Source organism: Populus trichocarpa, chromosome 1, assembly GCF_000002775.5.
Source record: "Populus trichocarpa isolate Nisqually-1 chromosome 1, P.trichocarpa_v4.1, whole genome shotgun sequence".
Lineage (NCBI taxonomy): Eukaryota > Viridiplantae > Streptophyta > Magnoliopsida > Malpighiales > Salicaceae > Populus > Populus trichocarpa.
This window is the reverse complement of record NC_037285.2, coordinates 6,572,855-6,596,382: the sequence shown is the minus strand read 5'-3', so window position 1 is coordinate 6,596,382 and position 23,528 is coordinate 6,572,855. Positions and strand designations below refer to the sequence as shown.

General features: G+C 32.2%; 3 protein-coding genes across 3 annotated transcripts; all 3 read left to right on the top strand.

Annotated features, from left to right (window-relative positions):
• Positions 1-6,425: 6,425 nt before the first annotated feature.
• Positions 6,426-8,550, top strand: LOC7467036 (beta-carotene isomerase D27, chloroplastic). Its single transcript, XM_002299388.4, has 6 exons — positions 6,426-6,967; positions 7,221-7,313; positions 7,602-7,663; positions 7,833-7,939; positions 8,055-8,150; positions 8,222-8,550. The coding sequence occupies exons 1-6, from the start codon at positions 6,587-6,589 to the stop codon at positions 8,269-8,271; spliced, it is 789 nt and encodes a 262-aa protein (XP_002299424.2). The 5' UTR covers positions 6,426-6,586; the 3' UTR covers positions 8,272-8,550.
• A 1,442-nt stretch (positions 8,551-9,992) lies between these two features.
• LOC7467035 (endoglucanase CX) lies at positions 9,993-12,390 on the top strand. Its single transcript, XM_002299387.4, has 7 exons — positions 9,993-10,383; positions 10,477-10,686; positions 10,910-11,110; positions 11,202-11,294; positions 11,365-11,526; positions 11,610-11,721; positions 11,807-12,390. The coding sequence occupies exons 1-7, from the start codon at positions 10,165-10,167 to the stop codon at positions 12,292-12,294; spliced, it is 1,485 nt and encodes a 494-aa protein (XP_002299423.1). The 5' UTR covers positions 9,993-10,164; the 3' UTR covers positions 12,295-12,390.
• Positions 12,391-14,451: 2,061 nt separating this feature from the next.
• Positions 14,452-16,126, top strand: LOC7467034 (protein CANDIDATE G-PROTEIN COUPLED RECEPTOR 7). Its single transcript, XM_002299386.4, has one exon. It carries the CDS (start codon positions 14,564-14,566, stop codon positions 15,872-15,874), a length of 1,311 nt encoding a protein of 436 aa, XP_002299422.1. The 5' UTR covers positions 14,452-14,563; the 3' UTR covers positions 15,875-16,126.
• The last annotated feature ends 7,402 nt before the right edge of the window (positions 16,127-23,528 follow it).

Below are 23,528 nucleotides of genomic sequence, written 5' to 3'. Positions count from 1 at the left end.
AAAAAATAATTTTAATTGCTACCATTTTGAACTTCTTAGCTCAAAAACACACTATCCCCGATTATATTAGTTTTGAAAAGTCTAGTGTATGTGTGTATTGAAATGAGCCCCATACTCGACCCTCAAAAAAAAAAAACATTACTATAACTTACCCTAAATAAAAAAGAAATTATTAATTTCATTATACTGTGTAAAGCACAAATCCGAAAAGATTATAACTTACTATTTGAAAAAGTAATCCACAATACCGGCAATATATCTAATCTTTTGAGCAGCAAACTTAGTTAGTCTTTATTAATATACAATATGACTCCAAGATACTCATAACGTGAAAAATAACTTTGGGAACGCACAAGTCTGATTTATCATCGGGATCAAGAGCGGACAGAGCTTCGAATGACTAAATTATCATCACTGTAAAAAGAAAGGACTAGTAGCATCGCCGAGGAGTCATCAAGCTAGGTCGGAATGGAATCACTAGTTAAGTTGTTACTTTTTCTCATTTGTTTTTTTGATATTTTGGAATGTTGAGGTCGAGATCTAGGAGCTATAGAATCTCAAATGACTCATTTGGTAAATAGAATGATATAAAGATAATTACAATCAATCACACAAGAACACATTTAATTTGATAATTTAGACCTACTCTACAAAGAAAATAATTATAAAAAAACTAAAATATTACAGAGTGTCATATAAAATTTACTAGAGAAATTCATAATAAAAATATCTTTATAAACTTTCAAAACTAAATATTTAGCGGAATAACTATAATCTTAGAAATCAAGAAAACTAAAAAAATTAAATTATTCTTCATCTATGAAATATGTTGAATCTCTAATATCCTAACAATGCCATCATATATCCTATTACAAATTATATCTATGTCAATAACATAAAATTATTTGTTGTCTCTTAATAAAACAATATCATTGATATCTTCATAAGTGTAAAACCAATTTTATTATGATAATTATGAAATGTGTAAGTCAAAACTAGAATCCATTCATCACCTGAGCTACTAATAGGCATAATTAGAACACTTTCATTCAATGTCATCAACAATTTCCTCTTCACTAGAAACATTTGCAGCATCATAGATTTCCTCCTTCTTAACCTAATCTTTTCACTTAGAATAATTATTTCTAAAATGGCATACTTCATGACATTTAAAGCATTTTATATTTTTAGACTTTGATTTTGATCTAGTTATGCCTTCACAACCAGAACTCTTATTATTTGTTCTACCCCTTACAGTTAAGCCCTCTATATGGTTATCATTATGACTCTTTAACACTCGTTTTTTCAACTTCCTAGAGGAAAGCTTTGACATCTTCTGGACTGGTATTTTTCTATCCATATAGTAAAGTATCAATAAAATGATCAAGGCCATGAACAAAGTAGAATCAAAACTTGATTCTCATCTTCAACCTTAACATTAATATTTTATAAATCTAAAATTATTCTATTGAATTCATTATAATGGTCTTTAATAAGCATGTTTTCTTTTCTATGGAGAGTATACAATTGATACCTGAGATCAATCCAACAATTGTAGTTTTCTCAGCAATTTTTTTTAGAACCTAATCAGACAAACTAAGCTGGATATAATTATATGTCCATTCTATGAAATATTGTTTCTCTTCATCATCCATCCTTTTAGACAAATTGTCTACATCTTTCAGTGCATTAAATAAAACCTTATTGAACTAACAAAATACACATCCAACTGTTAAATTTCCTTACATCAAACCTTGTCGTAGATATGATAGGTTAACACGGGTTGATTCAAGTCAATTCAATATATAGTCATTTTAATATTAAAAAATTATATATATATATATATATATATATATTAGATTTTAAGTTCATAATTAGAATTTTTTTTCCAACCTAAAAACGTGTTAGCAATGACTTAGACATTATTTTTTACATTAATAAAAATGGAATCTAGTCCGATTTGAATTAGATTTTGATTCCATTAATAGACTTTGTTTTCAGCTAAAAAAACACACATTAATAACTTCTGAACTTTTCTTACATTAATAAAAATTAATTCTGACAAATGGGTGAATGATCTAAGAAAACAAAGCCGAGTAGCCGACCAGCACTACTCTATGAATTAACTTCAATATTCTCTTTGTAAACTACCACCAACACATGGAACCAGTTATTACTGAAAAAGGGAAAGAAAAGGAAAGGTAAAAGAAATGGCTCTTAAATTGAAGCACCCGTTGACCTTCAAATTGAGCCCAGAAAGAGTTGAATGCGTGAGAGATCAAAAGTCAAAACCCCAACTAAATTTTGGTCTGATGAATTCTTCGCGACCCATAACTTCCAATGCTGTCATAATTTTGCATTCCCGAAGCTTCTTGTTATTGGTTTGTCCCCTTTTTTTTTTTGGAAACCCTTTAGTTCTCATGAACTGCTATCAGTATTAATTACGTAAACGTTGATTTCCTCCCATTGAAAAAACTGAAAGCAAAGATGAGCTGTTGAGTGTTAAAAGAGGCCATGTCTGGGGTTCAGTCTACCTGGCCTCCCGACAGCAGGATATGGGCTCTCTGCTAAACTATTATCGAAGCAGGAAATAGGAGAAATGAGTTAAGAGCCAATTCGGTGTTGAATTCTTAACCATTACCGCGTGAGATGTATCTACTTTGTTCATTTATGTATCCATGCTGTGCTTCTTGTGACACCTCTCCTCTGTGCATTTTGTGCAAGCAGCCAAGACATTGACCAGCTGGTAAAGAAAAGAGGGATTTCCTTTATTTATTTTAATAAAAAAAAAACTTGAAATCTCTTTGTATAAACATTAATGTGAGCTAAGCTACAACTCATTAGCTTTTCTTTATTTGTTCAATACTAATATGATCAAACAGTTGCATATTCAACATAATTTCATCAGTTGCGAACCCTTACCATGATTTTCTTTAGAATAATTAATCTTCTCATGTCATAATGACAATTGATGATCAATTAAAAAAAGAGGGGCATTTGGGCTGGACAAATTCACTAGACAGGCTAGCTAGCTAGCTAGTTTCTCCCTGCTTTGGTGCAATGAGATCGAGTTCAATTTTGGATGGATCTTGCTTCTGGGTCTCTGTGTTAATGCTTTGTAGGGTGATTTCTTAAATAGATGAGATGTTGAGCTGACCTGCTTTAGGTAATTGCATATTGGGCTTACTGACCCACATACGTATTCAGCACTAGCCCTACCAAAAACAAATCTCCTCCTCCAAAGTAACACCAAAATGAGCGAGACCATCTGCACAAGAAATGGGCCACACATCTTCATTAAAAATGTCTTTTTGATAAGCTAAAGTTGGGCTTCATCTTCGTTAACAGCAAACTCGTAAATATATCCACTCTAATTAAGACCATGGATGCTGTTTTTATCCAGATAAACGCATCTTGTTTTGCTTACTTTATACATATACGGTATCTTGGGCTCACATCCACGCACCGAATTAGATTCTTGCACCTCGAACAATGCTCGAGCAATGCTTGCGAAGCAGAATTTACATCCTGCTATTCGTGACTATTAATATTAATGAGCAGAGAGAATCAAACTTAAAACCACATAGAAGGTATATTTCTTAAACTCGTCTATTTTATCAACTCAGCAACTTGTAGATGGTTTTGTTTTGCTTACTTTCTCTTTCCTTTGATAGGCTATTTTTATCTACAATTTGAATAAATCAACATGATGAACCTTTTCTTCATTGAGGACGTATGCTACCTATCTATCTATAGATATGGTTACATAACTATACGTGTGTGTGTTTTACAAAAAAAAAAAAACTAATAGCGCTTAGCTTTTTTCTATAATATGTGAGGAGAAATATTATGGATAAGTAGTATATTGATTATTTTGTCTTCCAATGCACTGAATAACTGTCTTGGTTTTGGAGATAGAGTTGTTTTTTTTAAGGAATTAAAATGTCATTTGTCAATTCTTCGAGGTTAATTTCATAAGTTTAGCAAATTCCATTACCCTTGAAAGCTAAAAATATAAGTGTTTGTGTATTTTTCAACTTTATTTGTATAGTTAAAGGATGATTATGCTCTTAAAAGCTCAAAAGTTTTGGCGTTGTAGAGAGGGGTTTTTTTTTATCTTTGTATATTTTTTTTACAGTAAAATGACATGTTTAGCCTTTAACTTTAAAAATCTAATTTAAGCCTAGCAAGGGAGGGCATTTTCATCTCTGTTACATGTTTTTTTGTCATATTAGGATGTCGTCGAGAGCTTTTAAGTAATTCTTATTATTAAAAATTAAAAAATTAATATAAAAGGCTGACATGCGTCAATACATCATCATCCCTCTCCAAACAGGTGGCGCGTGGACGTATTAAAATAGCCAAAATCTACTGACCGTCGTGTTATCCGACACTTCAAGTGGCGGCGCAACTGTTGGTATGGCGCGTTTGGCTTGGTTAGTGGAGATTCAGTAATGATGGAGATTTTTCCTCCTTCCCTTCTCTTTCTCTCTCATATGTATTGGTTTTCATGCCGATCCTTTAAAAATTCAAATGTATCCTCCGATTTGTATTTGTTTTAAAATTGGTCCTTATTTTTTTAATTTTTATTTGTTTTGATTTTAAGACTTTTTGATTATTTTTTTGTTTCAATTTCATCCCTCTGCATTTTATTTCATAAAACTTTATATCTAATTTGGTCTTCATTCTTTTTATTGCTATTTTTTTGTATCCTTTGCATTATTTTTTTTATTTCATCATTTAGAATTTAATTTAATTTTGTTTTGTTTTGAATTTTAGTCCTCATTTTTTTATTGCTCTTTTTTAATCATTTTCTTCATTTATTTTGTTTTTCAATTTAATCCCTGATTATTTTATATCAATTATTTTTTTATGCATGATTTAGTGCTCATTGTTTTTATTTTTGATTTTTTTTCAATTTTTTTATGATTGAGAATTTTGCTTCGTTATTTTTTCGTGTTTGTCTTTTATAATCATGACTCGGTCCACCAGTTTTGATTATTAATCAATTTTAAGTTCGGTCTTTTTTTAAAATCCTTTTTAAAAATTGATTTTTATTTTTATTTTCATCATTTAACATTGATTTATTAAGCCTTGAGCTTCATGATTTGTTCTGATTTTGTTTTTGTAAGGTTATCCCTATCTCATATCTTGAGTCACAGGTTATTAAAATTAAGCTGGTTTAGCTCAAGTTTTTTTTTTATCATCCGGTATTTTTTCCCACTTTCGATGGGTTTTTTTGAATTTTTTTAGAGTAAGACGGGTTACCACGGGTTTTGTTTTTGTCTTTGTTGTAATTAGATTAAATTAATTTATATCATCCTTCAACATTAAATTAATTTGATATTGCCTTGGTTTTTTTAGTGATCTTTGTTAGATCTTACTCTTTTAACAATAATTTTTTTTAATTAAATTAATTTATCTCACCTTTCAATATTGAATTTGTTTTATATTGAGCTTATTAGTTTAGCTTAGGTTTGAAATTTAATAGTTTGCGACTTTAGAAGATTAACCTGAGTTTAGAAGGTTCACCGAGATTTACTTGGTTTTTTTCTCTTTTTTAGCTCATTTTTTTTTTGTTTCATTCTCAAACATTTTCTTACTTCTTTTTTCTTCCAATTCATGTGATATTTTCCATTCGTTTTGAAAAAAAAAACACGTGATACCTAGAGACCCAGGCCGACCTATGCCCCGGATCCCCCAGGTCACGAGTCAACCTGTCGGGTCGAGCATTTTGAGCATGTATTTTGATTTTGATTTTTTCAATATTTTCCTTTTTTTAAAATATGGTCCTCACTCACTTGATTTTTATTTTTGTTTTGGATTGTTTTGTGAATTTATGGACTTAAGAATTTTCAATTTGGCACTTCATTTCAATATTTGATGGTATTTTAGGTTTTGGCCCTCAATGTTTTGGTTTTAAATTTTTATTCTTGACACTTTTATCAAATTTTAATTTGTTTTTGATTTCATCATTGAATCCATACTCTTGTTTTTTTTTCAATTTCATCACCCAGGTTTGTTAGTATTTTTTTTTTTACTTTTTTTTCAATGATTTTTTCTCCTGATTTTTTCTTTCATCGTTTGGATTCGTTGGGATTGACGATCGGTATTTTTTCCGTTCTCTTTCTATGATGTGGAGCTATTAATTTTTTTAAAAAATACACTTACAACACTTTATCATTGTTTTTTTTACGCTTCAAAAAAATTAGATCCACCCGTAGCGAAGCGCGGGCAAACTATCTAGTATATTGCTATAATAGTAAGGTATTTTGGGTTATTTTTGTATGGGCTTTTTAGTAATTCTAAAGTTGGATGGGAATCTTTTAGTAATTCTATAGATCAAATGAATAAGAGATAAAGCAGATAATAAATCTCTTACAGAAATCTAATGTATGGCTTTAAATTTTTCTATGGAAACAATGCAGGGACAACAGCCAACCACGGTTACCACGCCCTCTTACCTTCACTCATTCTTCCTTCTCGAATTCCCAAAGCACAACATAAATATAAACAAAAAAAGAAACAGAACTCAAAAACATTTGTGAAAGTTCAAGAATTAAAGCACATTACAGCATATTAATTCATGGTGGCTCTAAGCAGCCTCCAAGTTGTCCAGTTTAGACCTCCACAAGATCTTTCATTACATAAATGTAGACCAAGAAGTTTCATCAAGTGTAGGATTGCAGAGCCAACAGGAGAACCGGCCCCTTTAGGACAAAAAACAAAATACATGGATGGGTTCTTTGAGAAAGCGTTCATGACTCTATTTGCTAGAAAGATGGAGAAGTTTGCGGCTCCTGCAAAAAATGGTTCTGCGAGTAAAGAGAAGGGGTGGTTTGATTATGATTATGAGAGTTTTGTTGATGTTTCAAAGAGAGTGATGCAAGGAAGAAATCGCAAGCAGCAACAAGAAGTGGTTCGTGAGGTTCTCTTGTCTATGCTCCCTCCAGGTGCTCCTGAGCAGGTGGACTTCCTCCCTAAACTATTATTACTTCATTGTTTCTTGTTTTTCAGTATGTTTTAAAATTCCAATGTTTGAGAGGCAGCAGCAATACAGTACTTATTAAATCGTGAAGAAACCTCTGAGTAATTTTTGTGTGTGATTAATATGAGAATTTTTTGAAGTTGATGTATGGGGTTGTTTAGCATAACATAGCTTATCTAGTTGTTGTCCTGCAAACACAGAAAGCTTACCTAGCTAGCTTCTGTTATTGCAGTTCAAGAAATTGTTTCCACCTACAAAATGGGCTGCAGAATTCAATGCTGCATTGACTGTTCCTTTCTTCCAGTGGTTGGTTGGGCCTTCTGAGGTAATCTAACCCTGCCTTCTGATCAGGTGTTTTCTCACAGCTGAAAGTGTCAATACTAATTTCCCTCTTGAAAGTTATGCTAACTGGTCAATAATTTGAGATTCTGCACCAAATTGTACTACTTTTAAGTGTAGCACAAAGGATCAAGGATATATTTCCTTATTTAGATTTATTTCTGAGCCTAATTGCCCAAAGGAAACTCTGTTTTTTATCAGTTACAATGCAAGCTACTTGAGAGTTTCAATTGACGCTTACATTTTCTGCATTTTATATGTTCTAATTGAATAGGTTGTGGAAGTGGAGGTAAATGGGGAGAAGCAAAAAAGTGGAGTACATATAAAGAAATGCAGGTAGAAATTCTAATCTCTTCAACAAAATCTTACTATGGTAACATGAATTATCAAAGCCTTCCTCTTTCTGTCTCCTGCTGCAACAAAACTAGGCACAGTAGATAAGTTCATCATGTTGAACAAATTTCCCAATGCTAACTGTAAATTTGAAAAATTCTTTTTCGTCAAGGTACCTTGAGAATAGTGGATGTGTAGGAATGTGTGTGAACATGTGCAAGATTCCTACTCAAGACTTCTTCACTAATGAATTCGGGCTTCCATTAACTATGATACCTAGTAAGTCTTTGTTTATGCTTTCAAACTGCGATTTATGCACGATATCAATAGAAGCATTGGTGAATTTGAAGCAAACATCAAATTCTGTATCATAAATGGATTTTTATGCTCGCAGATTTTGAAGATATGAGTTGCGAAATGGTTTACGGCCAAGTTCCACCCCCATTTGAAGAGGATCCAGTAGTAAAACAGCCTTGTCTTGCAGATATTTGTAAGTTCCCAGTGCTTCTCTTTTGTGGCTGATAGACTTTCTTCTGGTTCTGACTATAACATCCTCTGCAGGCACCATAGCAAGTCCCAACTCAAGTTTTTGTCCCAAGTTAGAAGCTTGAAATGATCTTGCTTCTCAATCCACTTGATTGTAAAAGAATCATGTATTTGATGTGTGCCTTTCAAACCATCAACCTCGGTCTTATCATTATTGGACATAAAAGTCTTCTGTAAAATCTAGCCAGAACCAGCTTCTTTTTTTCATCTTTACAAATTTGTAAATCTCAAACTAACTGATAGTCTGCTTTTTTATAAGCCATGGTCACATCCATGGCAATCGGTTAAGTGTATATTCTACACTCAGTACGATAGTTTCCAAGAATGCAGCTTATTAGCTGGAATATGTTTGCAATAAGAAGATAATTTAATTTTGTGCATGAAAAGGATTGAGTTAAAATAGCTGCATATGATCGGCTACTTTAGGTGTTGTATATATAGTGACCAATTGACGAGGATTCAAATATCATGAGTCATGACATTTTCTCTTAATTTTTAAGGTAAACATCAAGTTTAATCTGCTCTTTAATTTACTTGGCAATAACCTGGGAATTGCTGATGATGGAAGACCAGAAAAAATCCGTTACTTGCCTGAAGTTGTCGATAGTCATAACAGCCTAAATAAATAAAAAAATCAAATTTTAGTTATCAAATAATACATTCTCTGTATAGAAAGAAACGTTGTACAGATTATTATTTATTACAGGGTGAAATATGAACAAGAAATGGCCGTTTTCTTAAGCAGATGAATTTACCATATTCGAATTCTGTTGATCATGTACTGTCTAGCAGAAAAGTTTGAATTAATGTAACGACACCCCCTGATCTCAGAAACCTTACGTTTATGAGAAAGGACAAGAGCTAATTATGGCACGATTTAGTGTTTTAATACTTCCATGTGAAGGTGCCTCAAATTTCTCTGGGGCTAAAATTTAGTTTCAAGTAACAACAGTTACTCAAAGAACATTGTCTCCTTGTCTAAAGATGACACGTGAATCCATAATCACTAGCTCAAAAGGTTTTTCTCTTAACTAGTCCAATCTTTAGGCTCATATGCTCTCTTAAGAGTTCCCAAATCAAGCCGCAAGTATTGCAAAGGAGATGGTAATTCCTGCCCGAAAAAATGTCAAATCTTTGACGAACTATGTGAGATTCTGACATGGAAGGCTCAGCTGGTAATTAAGTCCCACAATATCATCACGGGTTTAAATTTTATCAGTAGAGGAATAATCTCAGTGCATAAAGCAAGCCTAAGGATATACTTGTACCGATACTGAAACCAACAGAAGAAATGCATAACTCTATGTCCTAATCACATGACTTGTGGAATTATGGTTGGACTAGATAGACTCTTTTAAGTAATAAAACTGTTCATTCAAATTGTTGCCTGTGTGTGATAGCCTCATCCTTGCTCTGTTGAGTCTCATGTGATTTTTGACTATATATACGTATCCGTGACTTCATTGCTAAAGACAAAGTACATGTCCACCAAAATTCATTACCACACTCCACACCCCAGCCATTGATTACGGTATCCGAAGTTTAAAAATTCAAGCAGTCTTTAAGAGACATTGTCATGGATTAATAGTAATTTACTCTCCTCTCCCAGATAATTCCGCTTTTTTAAAAGCACGAGAACCATCAAGGGCATAAAATATGATCTTTGCCTTTTGATGTGTTTTTTTGTATGTCATGTCAGTGACTTTCAGGTCCATCATATTTTACATTTTGGATGAAGTTTTTGTATGTTGTGTCTACGCAAAATGTCCAAATTTGCGCACTTGATCCCGGGATCAGCGTTAATTTCTCTCTGTTAACGACCAACGAACAACCGAACTTCCTGTCTATAAAATGGCAGCTCCTCTTTAATATAATTCAGACCCACAACCCCTTGACTGCTATACATTGCAGCAAGCATAGTTCAAGACTCTATAGTGTGGAGCTCTGGAGGTGGGGAAATGGCTAATGCCACTACATTTTCACTAATGTTGCAGTTTTTCTTCATAACTTTTTGTTGTCTGAGCTATTTTAGCTTTGCCTTCACTTCTCAAGACTATGCTAATGCTCTTGAAAAATCTATCCTCTTTTTTGAGGGTCAGAGGTCAGGCAAATTGCCGTCTAACCAACGGCTAACATGGAGGGGGGACTCTGGGTTGTCTGACGGTTCTACTTATCACGTACTAGTTCAAATTCTACTATAAATTAACTTCCTTTTAAAATGAAGAAAACAGGACTGATTAATCCTGGTTTTACTGTTTTGTGGATTTCAGGTGAACCTAGTTGGTGGTTACTATGATGCGGGTGATAATGTCAAGTTTGGCCTTCCAATGGCCTTCACAACTACATTGTTGGCATGGAGTGTCATTGAATTCGGTAGCTCGATGCAGAATCAGATTGAAAATGCCAAAGCAGCCATTCGGTGGAGCACTGACTACCTTTTAAAAGCAGCCACTGCCACCCCTGACACACTATATGTTCAAGTGAGCATCCATAACAAAATTCTACTATAAATTTTGCATACAGAAACCTTCATAAGGAAAAATGCGCCTGCTCTCTTAAAAATAGATTGAACAATTTTGTTAAATGGCGATACAGAAGCAGGAATATTGAACTCTTAGATGACAGCAGGGTCCAGTAGCATAGTAGGTTTCTGCATTACTTGATAATTTGAAATGGAACTTGCGTGTGCGCTGGATGGTGCAGGTTGGAGATCCAAACATGGATCACCGGTGCTGGGAGAGGCCAGAAGACATGGACACACCACGCAATGTGTACAAAGTAACCATCCAGAACCCGGGATCTGATGTGGCTGCCGAGACAGCTGCTGCATTGGCTGCAGCTTCAATTGTTTTCAAAGAGTCTGACCCTTCTTACTCTACCAAATTGCTTCATACGGCAATGAAAGTAAACATTCACTATTGAAACTACATCCACTGCTCACTAGTCCTCAGCTTCTACACTTCCATTTACAAATAACCTAATTGTGATTATGCAGGTATTCGATTTTGCAGACAGGTATAGAGGTTCTTATAGCAACTCCCTCAATTCAGTAGTCTGCCCATTTTACTGCTCTTACTCGGGATACCAAGTAAGATAGTCTTCAGCTTCTTGGTTTTCTGAAGTTCCATCACTGTTGTTGACTAAGTTTGTCTGTTCAGGATGAGCTTCTTTGGGGTGCATCATGGATTCATAGAGCGTCACAGAACGGGTCATACTTGACTTACATCCAGTCAAATGGTCACACGATGGGTTCTGATGATGACGACTACTCCTTTAGTTGGGATGACAAGCGACCTGGGACTAAGATTCTTCTTTCCAAGGTTCTATTCTATAAAGATCTCCGCTTCACCAGCACAAATATTAGAAACCATATAAAGCCTTAACTTTGTGGGATTTTCAACAGGAATTCTTGGAGAAAACTACTGAAGAATTTCAATTATATAAATCGCATTCAGACAACTATATATGCTCTCTAATTCCAGGAACTTCTAGTTTCCAGGCCCAATATACACCCGGTGAGCAATTTGTTCTCTATTTCTGTGCTCCTTACTAGAAATGTTGATGCTAGTGAAAATGACAGCATTTCCTTATGCTTTGCAGGGGGGCTTTTTTACAAAGCAAGTGAAAGCAATCTGCAATATGTAACCTCCACAACTTTCCTTCTATTGACATATGCCAAGTATCTTGGCTCAAATGGAGGAGTTGCCAGATGCGGTGGTTCAACCGTGACAGCAGAGTCGCTCATCGCACAGGCGAAGAAGCAGGTGGACTATATCTTAGGTGATAATCCAGCAAGGATGTCTTACATGGTTGGATTCGGTAATAGGTATCCGCAACATGTTCATCACAGGGGTTCCTCGGTGCCATCTATACACGCACACCCGAATCGCATTTCCTGCAACGATGGGTTTCAGTTCCTCTACTCCAGCTCTCCCAATCCGAATGTCCTTGTTGGAGCCATAATAGGCGGTCCTGATAACAGAGACAATTTCGCTGATGATCGAAACAACTATCAGCAATCCGAGCCAGCTACGTATATCAACGCACCATTTGTTGGTGCTCTCGCTTTCTTCTCAGCCAAAAATTAACAGCACCTCCCACCATCTCATGTAATGTCGTGTAGACGAAAGGTGTAAGAGAGCAATTTAGTACATTTAAGATTGAGCATCATGCTTGCCACTCTAGTTCCAGATCGCTGGATTTGGTCATTTCATTTCCATAAGATCCACATGATCCATGAAGAAGGTAAGGCGCCTCGAGCAATAATTACCTGCTAAATCCTTCAGAACCTATCTCGTGACATGGGCAACGCAAGAACTATTGCTAGTCATCTGGCAACAAAACACGAGAAGGAACAAGTCACGTCAACATATAATAGCATTCGCCTAAAGTTCACCTGGGAAGGTTTATCTGCTTAACCTTAAAAATAAAGAATTCACAGCTCAAAATAATTTAAAAAATCATTTGCTAATCAGCCAACTGTTCTTGCGGAGAAATCAGGAGCTTAGAATAAATAAATAAATCAAGCATTGAAATAATCATCAATACCTTTCAACCTAGAAGTCAACATCGGTCAAAATTCAAACCAACATGCAAATATAGAAACGAAGACTTTGAATTTTTATTTTATTTTTTAATTTTAAATAAAAAATATATAAAAAAAAGTTAACGAATAAAAATAGAAATTTTTAAAATTATTGTTTTATCAATCAACTTTTTCCAACAGTAAAAATACCTTCGGACCATCTTGTTTATCAATCAAAACTAATTTTTTTCTCTAATAATTTTAAAAATATAATTCCACGTTGATTTTATGTATTCAAGATTGAACCAAGATAATTTTTAAAAAACAAAAATAATTTCTTTAACCACTAAATTAAACCCTTTTAGTTGCTAAACAACCCATAAAGCAAGATGATCTCCATCGAATCTTCAACTCCCCAGCATTTTTCCCTTCCTAATTCACGCAACCTTCTCAGATGGCAAATCGGTAATTCTAAGAAAACCCAATCCAATCTCGTATTCTCAACCAAAACTTTCCCGTCTTTAAATAATTGTTCGTAATTCCATCAGGGGACATCTTAGCTCAATTTATTTTTTATGTTTAGACTACATATTTTGTGGAGAAAAACAATTGTTTAGATCATGATTATATATATATATATATATATATATATATATATATATATATTCCACTTGCATTTAGATTTCTCCAACATAAATACTTTAATATAAAACATTAATATATCTAAATTTATTTGTGAACACAAGGATCAAATCCAAAAAAAAAATATTATGTCCCATGTTGAAAATTTATAAACTTTTCAAGTGATTTGATACTTTATAAGGTTAAAATTGGAGTTAAGAAAAACTTTTTTCTTTCATTTTTTTAAATATAAATTATGAGATTATCAATTAAAAAAAATATTTTTTGTTAATATAGTTGATTGATATAAAGAATACATCTTTGTAATTAGAGAAAATTATCTTAATTCTATGATATTTGAGTGTGATAATATTTTGTTTTTAAAAAGAAAAAAAGAAAGAGTAAAAAAAAGTTAGAGATATTTTAACTTTTTATTAAAATTTGAATTTGATTTTTACCAGTATAATTTTTAAGAATATTACCGTGTAATGTTAGAAAGGTAAAAGTAATATTAAATAAATAAAACTATTTGAAGAAAAAACAATCATGAACGTTTACTTGTAAATTGTCCCCCATGTGAGATTTATTTTTATAACCTTTTTAAAAATAAAAGGTTTTTTTATTGTGTTTAAGTGTATTTTACATGGAAAAAAATATTTAATTAATGTTTTTGTTTATGGTTTTAATATATTAATATTAAAAATTAAAAAAATTATTTATAAAAAAAAATTTTAAAAGTTTTTTTTTGTGGTAAAAAAATATTTTTAAAAAAAATTGAATTTTTTTATTATAAATTAATTTTTTAATCCGTTAATGTTAAAAATAAAACCTATCACAATGCTAAAATGATTCTGCACCATAATATCCAACTTACACTGAGGTGTGTTGAAATGTGTAATAGTTTTTTTTTGTTGTGCCTTTTTAAATTGTGTTTATATTTAAAAAATATTTTTTTAATATTTTACTATGTTTTTTGTGTGTTAATATGAAAATTTAAAAAAATCTTAAAATAATTATTTAATATATTTTTAAATGAAGAATATTCTTGACTTTCCACCAAAATACCGAACAATAAGAAATAGCAACAGACACAATAAAATAAAATATAAAAAATAGAAATATATTCTCTCCTTCAACCAACGCCAACCATCATAAAACACAGATCAAAATCAAAAATCAAACTCCAATCTAATCCCCTCTTTCTCAGATCCATGGCTTCTCGCTTCCTCCTCTTCTTCCTCTTCACTTCTCTTCTACTCTCCATCTCCCTCGCCGAGATCCATTTCTCCGAGATCCGATCCGACGACCGTCAAATTATCCCTTTCGACGAATTCGGGTTCACCCACTTGGGCCGACTCGAACTCAACGTCACAAACATCCACCTCTCAAACCCTAACCCCGATCTTGACCGATCAAAAATCGGATTCTTCCTCTGCACTCGTGATTCCTGGCTTCACGTTATTAACCAACTCGAAGATGGTGAAATCACGTGCGCTCTTCAATCGGATCTTATCAAACCCGTTTTCACTTTCAACGAACTCGTAAAAGACCAAACTAGCCTCTCCAAAACACTCACCCATAACGATGCCGATCAGTACACGCTTGTGTTTGCCAATTGCTTGACGTCGCTGAAAGTCTCCATGGACGTCAAGTCGGCGATGTATAATCTCGATAAAGGCGGTAAAGCTCGTGACTATTTATCAGCAGGCAAAACTATGCTGCCGCGGGTTTATTACTTATTGTCGCTGATTTATTTCGGTTTAGCTGGGGTTTGGATTTATGTTTTATATAAGAAACGACTTACTGTTTATCGAATTCATTTCTTCATGCTTGCTGTGGTCATTTTAAAGACAATGAATTTGTTGTGCGAAGCTGAGGACAAGAGCTATATTAAGAGAACAGGTTATGCTCATGGATGGGATGTTTTGTTTTACATTTTTAGTTTTCTGAAGGGAATCACGTTGTTTACTTTGATTGTTCTGATTGGTACCGGGTGGTCGTTCTTGAAACCATACTTACAAGGTAAAGAAAAGAAGGTTTTGATGATTGTGATTCCCTTACAGGTTGTTGCCAATATTGCCCAAGTTGTGATTGATGAGACTGGGCCGTATGGGCAGGATTGGATTACTTGGAAACAAGTGTTTTTGTTGGTTGATGTTGTCTGTTGTTGTGCGGTTTTGTTTCCAATTGTTTGGTCGATTAAGAATTTGAGGGAAGCTGCGAGGACAGATGGGAAGGCAGCCGTGAATTTGATGAAGTTGACTTTGTTTAGGCAGTATTATATTGTGGTGATCTGTTATATTTACTTTACTAGGGTTGTGGTTTATGCTTTGGAGACCATTACTTCATATAAGTATTTGTGGACGAGCGTGGTGGCTGGAGAATTGGCTACGTTGGCGTTTTATTTTTTTACTGGGTACAAGTTTAAGCCGGAAGCACATAATCCATATTTTGTTGTGGATGATGAAGAGGAAGAGGCTGCGGCTGAGGCTTTGAAGCTAGAAGATGAGTTCGAGTTGTAATTAATTTTGAGATCAAAGAAGATGGCGTGTCAAGAAATTGAGAGATTTTGAGGTGGATACTTGATCATTGCTACATTTACATTGCACACATGGGATGATTTACTATGTGGTTTTCTTAATCTCTTGTTTTTGTACCTTATTTTTGTTATTGGGTTAGTAGGGTAGGCTCTTAAATTTCATGTATCTCCATGAAAATGGATATCCAACAGTATGTACAAGCTCTTAAAGTAAATCAGCCACTGTTTTGACTAATGTGTTGTGTTTAGTCCCTTTGTGTTTTTTGTGTTAATTAGCATGCAAGTGTTGAATTTAGGTGAATAACATGGCAATGATGCAGATGTGATAGAATGTGTGCACTTTTGGAATTGGTATTTGGAGATTGATTTGTCGTACAAGATATTATTTTGGTGGGTTTAAGGGAATATGGATCACCAGTTTGTGACTGATTTCTCGTTCACATGGTATTTTGGTAAGTGTTCAGCAAGATGCATGCTTTTCTTTGAATTATGATGGCTTTACTCTGAGTTTGGCACTTACAGCCAAGAGAACGATCGCTCTTTGTTAGTGTTATAGTAGACTTGTTTCATAATAAAGCTCTCGTAAAGTCTATGTTATTACTAACTCTTTTATTATTTCCTGTTAACAAAACAATTATATAATCCTTTACTTTTTAAATTGATTTGATGATTTTTTGTTTCCTTCATCGTTTGGCAAAGATTGGCGGTAGTTCTTTCAGACTTAGTTGCTTAGACTGTCTCAATGTATTTCTATTAGATTGATCCATAGGGGAATGGTCCATGGTTGGTTGCTTATCATGCATTTTATGTTCTTGAGCTGACCTGTTCACTATCCGGGATTTGTATCATGCTCCCACTTTAGACAATTCAAAGAGTTTGGGTCACCTTTTGTTTTGAATGTTGTAGGCTAATTTATAAGATGGCCATCTTGCTTGGAATATTCCTTGTACTCATATGGCTTGTCATTTCAGAATTGTTGGTAAGCATTCTTGTTATTGTTATCAAGATGCATGCTAGTGGTTTTGAGTTGTTTAATATTGTGTGTACTGGATGTTCTACTGGCAAGTTACAGAGGATGGTCATGATCACCATGACACTAGTGTTTGAATATATATCTTCTATTTAGAATTATATGCATGATTATCCTTTTCACTTAAAAAAAAAATATGGTTTTGTTTGATGGATGAATGAATAAAAAAATGGGAGGCTGTTCATGATTATTCTAGCTCATGTGCTACATCGGAGAATAAACTGATTGCATTTGTTCATCATGTGCCACAATCAAGCTAGTGTAGAGTATTCAAATGGGCCGGATAGCCCATGGGCGGCCTGAGCCAAGCACAGTAAGGCTAGTGTCAGGCACGGCCCATATTGTCTACGAGCCTGGTCAATGCCTGGCCAGCTACAGTAACATTGAGGCAGGCGGAAGGACTTGAACTAATGATCTCAAGAAACAAGATGTTCACACCACTAGGTTTAGCAAAGCACTTGTTACAAGCGTTGCGGGTTAGAATAAAATTTTGTTGTCAACTCAATAAAAAATGTAGGGATTGATAAAATAATTTAAAAAAAGATTATGTAATTATATGAATCTATAAATATTAAATGCTAACCAAAGATTAAGTTTAAAATTAAAATAAATTTGCATATTAAGATATTTAATTGCATTATGTAGGGAGCTTTTAAAAAAAAATTATTTAATTATATAGCAATAAAATTATTTCTTGTAATGAAAGTAATTATTTTCACTCCATTGAAAAAAAACATTTCTAGTATAATTCATTCATTTTTATTAACATGTTTTTTTCAATAAAAAAATATACTTTTTCCTAGGTTCTTAGTCTCATAAAAATCATAAGCAATTAGAATTAATAAAAAAAAATGTAGAGGTTTTGAAATAAGAATAAAAAATGGTTTCCTTTCAAGTAAACCCCATCATCTAATATATATATATATATATATATATATATATATATATATATATATATGTAAACATAATTATTTTTTATTTAACTTTAAGAAAAAAACAATTATGAAGGGTTGTAAAAGAAGGGAGCCCGCTAATATTATAAAAAATATCATAATCTCATTTGAAAATAAATCTAAAATTAAATGATATTTAATAGGATAATTTTCTAAGAAAACAATTGTAGTTATTCTAATTAAATGAGATTTAATAAAAATTAAAAAAAAAAGATAAATAAGAGACTTTAAAAAAAGATCTTGAGAGTCTAGGCCTAATTGCCCTGCTTTTAGCCTTAAAAAAAAATGCAAGCCAATGAGCCTGCCCATAATTATTTTTTGCTAAGTTGGGCCTTAAGAAAACCAAACAACGTGTCATAGTTCGATTTCAGCCACCTCAAATGATAAAAAAGTAGAGATGTCGATTTCCATAACCTAAAAAACCTATTTTAAAACCCTTTTGTACATGAAAATGCCTAAAGAACACCATATACATCTTAACTATTCATTTAACCTGCATTTCACCGTGAATTATAAACATAGTTTTCAGACCCGGCCCGGTGGCTAGCCCAATCCAAGACCCGGATTCTGAGTTTTGATCGGGTCACCGGGTTTTGACCGGGTATCGGGTCATCCAGGTCAATTCCTTTTTTAAAAAAATTAAAACGACATCGTTTTAGTAAAAAAAAAAAAACAAAAACAAAAGTAAACGGGTTGCAATCGGGTTTTTGACCGGGTCACACCGGGTTTTTCCTTCCTCTATTTTTTCTTCAACCCAGCCCGGTTCCAACCCCGAGTCAGCCGGGCCGGGTTTCAAAACTATGGTTATAAAATATTTAAAAAAGTACTGAGTATGTAGGCTTCTTCAAAGTGTATTTTTACATAAAAAATCAAAGTATAAATTGAAAAGCCTATATGGGCATCTAATTAAATGAATTGATAATTATGTATGTAATGGTTAATAATAACCAAGAAAAAAACTAAAGAAAATCATAGATGAATGAAGATCAAGATATTCAATCACATAAAATGACACATTCACTCGATTGTGTTTGCTGAACTTATTTATTTAAATCAATAAAACATAAATTCACAACCCCAAAAACTCATGACTTAAAGGATAAATAAAAATGAAATTGATTGAATAAATTCACGCCACAAATAATATTACGCAAGGTTGAAAAAATCAGCAATATTATTTAAAAATAAATATTTTTTACTTAAAAAAATAAACTTCTTTTGTATAGAAAAACATTATAGATGAATTAGAATAATATCTTGAAAAATCAAATGGAAACAAAACAACTAAAAAAAACTTATATTCATAAAAGCATGTGAAATGGTGGCCTAGGTCATGACACCAATAAAACCCATAGAAAAAACTTGATTATAATCACAAAAATATTATTAAAAAACTAATGCAGAACGATAAGATCATACAAAGCCAAATCCCCAACAAATTAAATATCAAAATATGAAACTAGGAATAAAAACCAATTACACAAAAAAAATCTAAAGAAATAAAGGTAAAAAAATAATTAATTAGAGGGATACAAATTTTCAATTGAAGGGTTAAATTGAATTGGAAAATGGCTTTAATTAAAAAAAAAAAACAAATCAAAAGAATAAGGGTCAAACTAAAAAAAATAAAACAACAAAAAAATTGGTTGAATGATGAAATTAAAAGTAAAAACAACTTCAACAAAAGTGCTAAGCAAAAAAATTAAATGTATAAAAAAATAAGTACCAAAATGAAAAATAAAACATATGAGAAATTGCAATTTAAGGACTAAATTGAAAGAAAAAAAATTATATAAAAGGAATAAGAACAAAATAAGAAATTAAAAGAATGAGGACTGAAATTAAAAAAAAAAACACATGAGAAATTGTAATTGAAGGACTAAATTGAAAAGAAAAAATCTTGTATAAATGGAAAACAAATGAAATAAGAAATTAAGAGAATGAAGACTAAAATTGAAAAGTGAGAAATGAAGAGGAAAATATTGTACATTATTTGTTAGGATAGAGAAAAGAATGAGGCAAAATATCAAACGACCATGGGCGACAATTTGACCATTATAAGTTGTCACGCACCACACCACATGAAAAAGGACATGGTGGAGCATCTATGAAAATAGTGGAAGGCCGGTTTTGGCCACCAGCTAACGTCACACGCATTGTGTGCATGATGCAGACGCCACCCGCTCACCAGTGCGTGTTGAACACGCGCCAACAACTTTTCTCCTTAAAAAATGCAAAAATACTAAAATGTCCCCCATGACTCTAGCAATTACACAAAATACTCATGTGAAAGTACAAAAATACTCCCAAATGCAAATCTTATCTTTAGTTTTTTTCGAAGTTAAAGATGTACTTTCACTGTACACATATATTTGAAAACCCTGAAAAACTCTTATTCAGCAGCCTAACAATTTTTTGACCATGGGGAAAATAAGTATTTTTCATGGTAAAAAGCTTACGGAAAGTCAAAAAAGACTTTGGCCAATAATTTTAAATTTTATTAACTTTGGGGGTAAAAGCATATTTTTACTGTGGTGAAATTTTTAAAAAGACATAAACACTCTCATAGAATCTTTTAATGACCAATGGGCCAATGAGAAGGAGTAAAACATCCCTGCCCTTAAGGCTTCATCTTTTTCCACTTAAGGGCAACATGGTAAATTTACTTTAGTAATCCATAATAATATGTCTTGAGCTATAGTTAAACTCCGACGGGTTTAGAGTTTTTGTTAATAAACTCATATATGATTTTAAATTAGCATTGAATTGATTAAAACAATGAAAAATCAACCTGATTTTCAAAAACTTCCTGAGTCCCAATCCCGATCTGCTTTTTCTAAAAGGACACATGTTGACATCAAGATCGATTATTATTTTTGCCAAAATCAAGCCAACTTACAACTTTATTTCTCAGCTCCTATTTTTCTATGACTTTTTCTCTCATCTCTCAAACCTAGGGACTAAAAATGAATAAAATGAAATTTTAGACCAAAAATAAAATTCTAAAAACTAAAGGGATTGAAAATGAATAAAAAAAATAGATGGACCAAAGTGAACTTTTTCATAACAATTTCTTATTAACCACTTGGTTTCTCTATGTTCTACATTTTGATCCTCTTTTTTTTTGTAATTAAGTCTTTCTATAGCAAATTATAAGAAATTTTTCATTAGTTTAGACATAATGCAATGCAAGAGGGAAAAATAGTTCTTGATCAAAACAAAAAGATTGGCAATGCTCCAATCCACTATGAAATTCAAGAAAATACATAGAGTTTGTACAATGAATTTGTTATAGTGAAAAAACCACATGTTCTAGGTCTTATTAGATATGTGGCATGTGCTACATTGCAGTCTAGGTCAAATTATTCCTAACATAATAAAAAATACTCAGACGATAATAACATTTCTAAAGGAGCATGAAAAATCTAGAACCTTAGTCATTGATTCTAATGGGTTCAATGATTTTTGTTAATTTAATAATATGACTAAAACATCCGACGAAAATTAAAAAAAACATAAAAAAATCAATGACTAAAAAAAAATGAATGTTTGCCAATATAATAAAAAGATACCATTTAAATATTTTTAAAATGTCATAACGATCTTATTCGGTAATAAAGCGAATATTTAATGGGAACGAGATAACCTCATAAAAAAAATTAAAAAAAAATTGAAGCTCAATTATCAGCAAAGCAAACGTCGAAGAACAATCTGGAAAAAAAATCAATTTTAAAAAGGATAAAAAAACATGACTCGTGTCAGCATGTCAAATTCATGGTCTCATCGTGAGACCAGGAAAACCCCACCCGTAAAAAATTAAATAAAACGATAAAGGTCAACTCTCAAATAAACTAAATGATGAAAATGAAAAATGAAAAAAAAATCAATTTAAAAAACATTGAAAAAAAACACAAGCCAACCCATGTTAACTCAACTAACCCGTGACTCAGGATATGAAATTGGGATAAACCCACAATAAGAAAAGTGGATAAAATTACAAAGCTCAAGGCCAAATAATCTAATTTTGAATGATGAAATTGAAAAAACAATCAATTTTAAAAAAATAGATTAAAAAAACCAAAGTTAAATTGGGCTAATCTTTAAAACTTGTGACCCGAGTCATGATACCAGGATTACCTTATAGAAGACATACAAGAAAAAATCACGAAGCAAAATTCTTAATCATCCAAAAAAAATTAAAAAAAACAAAACAAAACAAAACAATGAGAACAAAATTTGGTATAAAAACTAAATGAAAAAAAGGGACTAGAATAAAAAATAAAATAAATAAATATCAATCAAAAGAATACGGACCAAATTGAATATAAAAATTAAATGAAATAAAATCATGATGAAATTGAAGAAAAATCAAGAAAATAATAAAAAAAAAACAGCAATCTAAAAAATAAAATTCAAATTAGATATAAAAATCAAATCAAATCAAATGTCAAATGATAAAATTCAAATAAAAAATCAACTTCAAAAAAGCATTAAAACCAAAACAAATAGCAATTAAAAGAACGATGACCAAATTTGATACAATTACAAATTAACATGGCACATTTAATTTTTAAAAGTGTTGGCATGAAATTCGAGGCGAAGAGAGAGAAAACAGGGGGAAAAAAAGGTCCATTGGATCCCTACCGCTTCTCTATCATGCACACACGCCTGACCACGCGGAAAAGGATGTCATGACAATTTCAACATCATCACAAAATATAGCGTTTGACTGTTGAGAGGTGTCGCATGCACCGTCCAAAAGCACATGCGTACCACACGCTAGCCATTATTATTTTTTAATTATATTTATATTTATTAAAAGATTGAATTTCGCCTCATTTAAATTGATTATAGCTAAAAAAAACTTATCATAAAAAGATAAAAATACCCCTGGATGTCAGTTTTAATGTTTTTTTACTTTAAATGGCAATTTAGTCATTATATTTTGCAACCAAAGTGGTAAAAGATCAAAAAGCCCTTGGACCCTATTTTTATTTTTTTTTGCTTTTAAGGATATTTTAGTCATTTAATTGTGCATCAAAAATATAAAAAGACCAATTTATCTTCAATCAATATAATAATAACAAATGAACCATATGAAAAAGATTATTTTGATCCCAATAAATAGTTAAATGATTTTGTTTAGGAAGAGCAAAACTCATTTTTCATAGTGGACCATATTGGATTTCGAAAATACTCGAATACAATTTACTTTTGTTTAAGGTTTCTTGTTGAAATACCATAAAAAAAATATTAACATTTTAAAAGTTTATGATGATGAAAGAGCAATGTTAATGCACAAGTTAGAGAATGATAATGGTAAAGTAGCAATTACAACTGATATGTAGACTTCCAACTATTAAAAAAGAGGGTTCACGGTTATTACAATATACTCCATTGATAATAAATGGAAATTACAAAGTTGTATATTGAAGTAAATTTTATTTAATATATATTGTTAGTAGCTTTTGCAATTACTTATTATGCATATTTATTATTTGATTTGATTTAGATTTGTTTATGTGTCATGCCCACACACAAAAGAAGTGCCAGCTAAAGTTTTGGTTGAGTCCTTGATGGATTGGAATGTTAATACTAACTTGTCAACTATTACATTGGATAATTGCTCAACTAATGATGCATTGATATCTAAT